The following is a 7,597-nucleotide window of genomic DNA, read 5'->3' as shown; positions in this document are numbered from 1 at the left end:
GGGTTTGAACCACCAGCCTTCTGGTCAGCAGTCAAGTGCCTTAGGCACTATGTGACCAGAACTCCTAAAACATTATATAGTACACTCAATATTGTTTACAATAATTTTCATGATAGCATATTTATCTGTAACAAAAATACAGTTAAAATAGCCTATCACATTGATTCCAATCTGTTTCTGGGGAGTACAGTGAAACAGCTATGTGAAACCATACATTTATGATAACATACCATTCATTTCTCATGTGTGCTTTAGTTTGTGAATACAAAATGCTATTGGATTGTCTGAGGTAGGATTGATTGGGCCATATCTAAACATCTGGTTTATCTATAACATCATAGTACAGAGGAGGGTAGAAATGAGATGTTTATGTATGTGCAAAATTGTGATTTTTGTATCCATATTACTTGTTAATTTTTGCTGTTATTCTAATTATCTCACAGTGCCTATTGCCAGTTTACATTTATCTATATATCTTTTCTTATATCTTTCTATATAGACAAACATAATGCAAAATAATCTAATTATTTTAACTATATAAATATAATTGGGCAATCCTACTTCCGTAGTGATACTGCCTCAGAAACCCAAGAAGGGGTCGCTATGAGTCAGGCCCGACTCGGCACACAACAACAACAACAACATATAAATATAAATTGAGTGCATGTTAAAATAATGCAAACTCAATACATTAATACATGAAACTAAACATTCACTTCATGGTTTAAACCCAGCAAGGGTGTGTGTCAGGGTTTCATTCTTTCATCATATTTATTCAGTCTGTATGCTGAGCAAATAATCTGAGAATCTGGACTATATGAAGAAGAATGCAAAATCAAGATTGGAGGTAGACTCATTAACAACCTGAAGTATGCAGATGACATAACCTTGCTTGCTGAAAGCGAAGATGACTTGAACCACTTACTGTTGAAGATGGCTTACATCTTAATATAAAGAAAGTGAAAATCTTCACAATTAGACCAGTAAGCAACATTACAATAAACAGAGAAAAGATTGAAGTTGTCAGGGATTTCATTTTACTTGGATCCACAATCAACACCCATGGAAGCAGCAGTCAAGAAATCAGATGTTGTATTGTACTGGGCAAATCTGTTGCAAAAGATCTCTTTAAAGTGTTTAAAAGCAAAAGTGTCACTTGAAGACTAAGGTGAGCCTGACCCAAGTCATGGTATTTTCAATTACCTTATATGTATGTGAAACCTGGACAAAGAAGACTGAAGAAGAATCGATGCATTTGATTTGTGGTGTTGATGAAGAGTATCGAACATACCATGGATTGACAGAGGAATGAACAAATTCTAGAACAGCTGGAATATGCTTCTTAAGGATGAGGATGGCCAGACTTCACATCCCATACTTCACATTGTCAGAAGGGGCTGTTCCTGAAGAAAGATAGTCCCCTGCCTGGAAAGTCCGTTCTCATCTCACTCCTAGATTCCTAGTTTCTTTCTGGACACATTTACCTTTTTCTTTTTTCCAGTCTAAATTCATTACTTCTCACAGACTTACTTTCTTCCAGTCAGTGAAAAAGAAGAAGACCCCAATGAGATGTGCTGACAAAGAGGCTGCAGCAACGGGCTCAAGCATAGCAAGGATTGTGAGGATGGCACAGGACTGGACAGTACTTCACTCTGTTGCATTAGGGTTGCTATGAGTTGGAATGGATTCAACAGCAACAAACATGTAAAATTAAGCAAAGATTTGGATTGATTGATGATCTCATCAAATTAAATGTTTGCTTTAGTGTGATAAAATAATAATATTTTAATACTTTCCATTTATTGACTGGCAACTCCTTACATTCTTATTTCCTAATTAAATGATCTATTCATATGGTAGAAATTATTCTTCACATTTTTCAGATGAGAAAATCTGAGCCTATAGTAACTGGAAAACTTTCCCAAGGTTACTCAAAAGAGGAGTTGACCCTCCCTCACGAGCATCCTGTTTCTTTGGATTCTATTACTGCCATGATGTTTCATTCATTAGCAGTCAGAACACTTGATTCCTTGCACTGATTTTATCATTTAGTAGCCCTGTACATTTGAATAAGTTATTAACCCTCTCTGAGCTTCAGTTTCTTTATCTGCACAAAAGGAAATGAAGATAACAACACTATGATTGAGACTAAGTTCCACAGTCCTCTGGAACTCATGTGAAAACCAGGCACCCCAGGAGGGGGGTCTTGGGAAGGATCTTTTTCTTCTGGTTTCAGTATTTGAAGGATAACAAGATTCAGTATCATGTACAACTCTGTAATCATGTACAGTAATAAATTCTCTAGCTAGTTTGCATGTACACATGCATTTTGCAAGGCATGGGGTATACAGAGGGAAATCATTAATCCTGGGGACAGAGCTAGGATCACCTGAGTCAGTCTGGAAGTAAAGGAGGCTGCGTGGAGTGAGAAGTATTGAATTTATACTTGAAAACTGAGGAGGAGGTGGTGATATTCAGGAAAAAAATTGTGGATCTGGAGTGGAGTGAAGAAGAGCTTTCTAGTCAGGGGGATCAATTTGTGCAAAGGTGCAAAATTGATAAGGAAAATGGCACTCAGGGCGATTACAAGCTGTTAGGCTTTGTTGGAGTCAATTTGTTCCCCCTACCTGGAAAGTCCTTTCTCACCTCACTCCCAGATTCCCAGTCTCTTCCTGGACACACTTACCCTCTTCTTTTTTCCAGTCTAAATTCAATATTTCTCACAGACTTGCTTTCTTCCAAACATTCAGGTGATCCTAAGCCTGTACCAGGAGTAATGACTACTCTTTGTATACTTATACTTTCAAAATGCAAGTAGATTGTAGAACTGGTGGCAGACTGGCTGAGCTTACCATGCAAGGCTCTTCTGCTGAGAATGGAAATCTATAGTTTACTCTGTAGGCCATGAAAAGTATTCATGAATTAAACAAGAAAGAAAGTCTAAATTCCTTGACCATGGAAATGGAAGTCTACATTCTTGTAAGAATGTGGATAGAAAGAAATAAAGAAAGGGACAATAAAGAAATAAAGACTAAAGGATTAATAAAGAGTAAAGAAAGGGACAAAAGTGGCAACATTCATATGCAAGTATTGCTAGGAGTTAGAAGAAGAAAATGGAAAAGAGGATATAGTTCTTTATCATAGTTAGGGACTAAAGGACATGGCTCAGTGCATGATTGGGTGTGCAAAAGTGAAGACTGTTAGAACATTGCTTGTTCTTGCTTTATTTCCTTGGTTCAAAGGCTTAGAATTAATTAGCCTTTCATTTAGAAGTTTGGTACAAAGTAAAGGTAAGGGAATATTCTGGTCTCAGATGAGATACTTTATTTTCTTCTGAAGCACACTACGTTTTTCTTACATCTTTCTTGCTAACTTTAAAGGAAGGAATAAGGGAGACTGGACTATCTCCATTGCAGGTGATACAAAGGGAATAAGTTTAGGAGATTGGGCAAAATACAATGAAAACCAGCTCTGATTAAGACCTCAGGGACAATTCCTTGGAAGCATTATCACTTTCATTTTCTTCTGGGCTCACAGTAACAAAATCAATGCATGTGTTATTTACAGCTGACATTGTCAAGAGACAGAGATAAGAGATTTCCAATGCTTATAGGGGGAGAAAATAGGGACACAGAGAGGCTAAATTGATTTCCTTGAACCCTGTTGCCCCTCAGTGATACTTTATCTATACGGTTTAATGTTAATTCCATGAAACAGGGCAATCTACTTTGATATGGTGCACCTCCCCAGCACCTTCTTCAGAGCACCCACCACCTCCTTGTTCCTCAGAGTGTAGATAAGGGGATTCAGCATAGGAGTAAGGATGGTGTCAAATATAAAGAGAGCCTGGTTCAGGATAGGGGTATGAGAGGATCCAGGCCTCATGTATATCAGCATGGCTGGACCATAGTAAAAAGTGACCACAGTCAAATGAGAAGAACAAGTGGCCAGAGCTTTGTTCCTCCCCTCAGGTGAGTTCATTCGTAGGACCACAAGGAAAATGAGGGTGTAGGAGGTCAAAATGAGACTCACGGGGAGAAGAACGACAACAATGCTGGTCACTACCACACCTCTCTCATAGACAGAGATGTCCTCACAGGACAGCTTCAAGATGGCCTTGACCTCACAGAAGAAGTGGTGGAGCTCCCGGGGCCCACAGAGGGGAAAGTGCATGGAGTAGGCTGTGTGGACCAAAGATGCTAGAGCCCCTCCTACCCAGGATCCAATCGCCATCTGCTGGGAGACCTGGTAGTTTATAATGATTGGGTATTTCAGAGGGTGACAGATGGCCACAAAGCGATCATAAGCCATGAGGGTCAGGAGGAGGCACTCAGCAATACCCAGAGTCAAGGTGAAGAAGATCTGGGTCCCACAGCCAATCAGGGAGATGTTCCTCTTTCCAGAGAAAAAGTTGACTGCCATTTTGGGGACTGTACTAGAGATAAAAGCCAGGTCAATTATGGAGAGTTGGCTAAGCAAAAAATACATGGAGGTGTGGAGGCAGGGATCTACCCAGATAAGGAGGATCAGGGTGGTATTTCCTGCAATGGCGATTGTGTAAATCAGGAGGATAATGAAGACAAGAATGCTGATATGTCTTATCCCAGGGAAAAGGCCCAGAAGAATGAAGTCTGTTTTCAACGTCTCATTTGCTGTCTCCATGGTTTTTCCTTATTAGATTCACCTGAAAAATATTGGAAACTTTCAAAATACATGTATATATACAGGAGACAGGGGAATTAATCTGGTTCATAAAGTATAGTAACTGATTCCAGCCAGGAAAGATGTTTTTTTTTTAGGAAACTGAGAATATAATTCTCTCTGCTTCATAAAGATGTTGAAATCACAAAATGGAAAGTAATAATTAGTGCATAAGAAATGCCACCACTAGTCAGTCACTTTGTCATACTGTGGTGGCTTGCATGTTGCTATGAAGCTGGAAGTTATGCCACTGGTATTTCAAATACCATCAGGGTCACTCTAGACTAAGATAGACTATGAAGTAAGTCTTGCCAATCTACTTCCTGAAATTAGCCAGTGAAAACCTTACAGATCACAGCAGAGTATTGTCTAATATAGGGCTGGAGGATGAGCCCAAACATATTGATGATCATGAAGATGGTACAGGACTGTTATTCTGTTATTCATAAGGTCATTGTGAGTTGGAGCCAACTTGAAGGCAACTAATAACAACAACATAGAAAATGTCACATTAGCTTTTCCTATAACAAATTCTCTTTGTGTCTTCACTTTTTCTACTCCTTATGTAATTCTACTATTGATAATACAGAGAATTCTTAGTATTCGTGTACTTTTCTACTATTCATGATTGTATTCAAAGAAATATTAGCATAGCACAAGGAACTCTTTAATACAACAGCTTTGACACAACTGCTTTCCACAATTCAGATAAAACATGAACTAAGTATGTCTCCTGAAAAACATCAATTATAATTTATGGACCATCAATATCAGGTATTTAACTTGATGTTGAAATTCCCTCAGGGCAGGACCATTATATGCTCTGATACACTCTAGGGCCTCAATAACATTTGCAGAATGAGGTCTGTTAGTTTTCCTATAACAAATTGTGTTCAGAAATTCAACAAGAAAGAAAGTCTAAATTCTGTATTTTCAAGAAAAAGGATAATAATGAACACATTTTTAAAAGTTGACATTTATATTCACAGCATTTCAGCTAACTTAGGTGGAATTTTATTTCATCTATATATAAAGAAACAAGGAACTTCCTTAAACTATTTTATGGCTTCCACCTTGTTGTCTTTTGCCTTTCTCCCCTGCCAGCCAGATTCACGAGAGAAAGGAATGACTAAACATCTAAGGGAAGTACTTTCTATCAGTTTCAGGAGTGTTTCATGCAAGTGAAATTTTTCATTGACCCCAAGAAAGGACCATGAACACCAAAAGTATCTGCTCTGAGGTTACCCGAATCACTCAGTCTTACCAGGTTGCCTTATTCTGCTAATAACTAGCACTTACCATACTGTCTCAATCTGCTAATTGTTTTCTGACTTTACTGTTGTTCTTAAACTTAAGTGTGTACCAGAGCCACATTGGATTCTTGTTAAAAGTGCAAACTTCAAGCTCTGTGCTTTGAGATGAGTACAAGTAGGGTGGACTCCAGAAAAAAATGCATTTTTAAGAAGAGTCCAAGTGAATTGGATGCTGGTGACTTGGGCCATTCTGTGAGAGGGCCAGGGCCAACTTTGGCCCAAGATATAGGGCTTTCTAGTCAGTAGTGACATCTATGGGTTCCTAGCCACATAGACAAATGCATTAATAATCATCTTCTATAATTTCTCCTAAGTGAATAACTAACTGTACTGAATGGCTTTTTTTTAAAAAAAACTTTTTGTTGTGATTTAGTTGAAAATTTACAGAGAATGTTGGTTTTCCATTCAACAATTAATCCGCATTTCATTTTGTGAATGATTGCAAGCTCCACAATGTAACAGCACTCTTCCCACTTCTTCCATGTGTTTACCATATCCATTAGTCCTTTTTCTCTATTCCATCCTACCTTTGGAGTTTTATTCCTGGGCATATTCTGCCCTTTGATTTCAAATGTTTGATTATTCAAATGGTTGATTATATTTTAAGAAATGCATATGCCCCAGTGTTGTTGTTCACCTTCTAGGCCTGTCTATCCTTTGGCTGAAAATTGAGCCTTGGGGGTGAGTTCAATCTGATCGGTACCTCTTGACACCTACAGAACTCTGAGCCTAGTGGCCACAGTCAGTAGCGGAATAATTACTGTTGTTCTAACTGTAATTATTATTCAAATTGATCAGCTGAAAGCTCTCTATGAAAGAATGATAGTATACATCCTGAAATATATACATTTCATGGATGATCAGGTGATAAAATGCTCTGTTTCAAATTGAGAATCTCACTCTCAATGGAAATTGTTCCTCAGAGTTGAATAAATTTAGCCACTGAATGAACTGAGTGCTATCTTGCTTCAGTGAGTACTCTTAATAAACCATGGGACTGGAAAAACCAATCATTAATTTCACATGGAAAGGAAAGACACTTGAGATAAGCAAAGAATTACTGAAGAAGAAACACAAAGTAAGAAGTATCACACTTCCAGATCTTGAAACCTACTATACAGCCATGGTAGTGAAAACAGTGTGGTATGGTTGGGAAGATGGCGTCTTACCTGTAGCCCACATGTTAGTACCCTCTGGCATTTTAGTGGCTGAAAAACTAGATGGAGCAATTTGAAGTGGGGATTCTGGCACTCTGAATAGCTCATTAAGTCAGATTATGCCAAACTCAGGGGAGCAGGATTAAGGAGGGAGAGGCAGTGCAGTTAGACAGAAAGAATAAAAATAGGTGAACCTGCCCTGTGGAGCACCAACTGGCCAGAGAGTTGGGGCGTCAGAGGGCTCCCTAGGGCAATGGAGAGAATGTACTAGAGGACGTGTGACCACTCCACAGATCAACCTTCAGCATCCTCTTTAATCAGTAAACTTGGGACCACTGGGAGGGAGCAGAGACCCCTCTGGCTCCAGGTGTTGCTGAATTGGGAGCAGAAAGGAAAGAATGCTGCAAGTGGGACAAACTCATGGCA

General features: G+C 38.8%; 1 protein-coding gene across 1 annotated transcript; it reads right to left on the bottom strand.

Moving 5' to 3' along the window:
* Window positions 1-3,723: 3,723 nt before the first annotated feature.
* Window positions 3,724-4,662, bottom strand: LOC103210941 (olfactory receptor 2AJ1-like). Its single transcript, XM_007956851.1, has one exon. It carries the CDS (start codon window positions 4,660-4,662, stop codon window positions 3,724-3,726), a length of 939 nt encoding a protein of 312 aa, XP_007955042.1.
* Window positions 4,663-7,597: the final 2,935 nt, after the last annotated feature.

Source organism: Orycteropus afer, unplaced genomic scaffold (genome assembly GCF_000298275.1).
Source record: "Orycteropus afer afer isolate SDZICR_OR568_19922 unplaced genomic scaffold, OryAfe1.0 scaffold00672, whole genome shotgun sequence".
Lineage (NCBI taxonomy): Eukaryota > Metazoa > Chordata > Mammalia > Tubulidentata > Orycteropodidae > Orycteropus > Orycteropus afer.
This window is presented reverse-complemented; position numbering and strand designations above follow the sequence as displayed.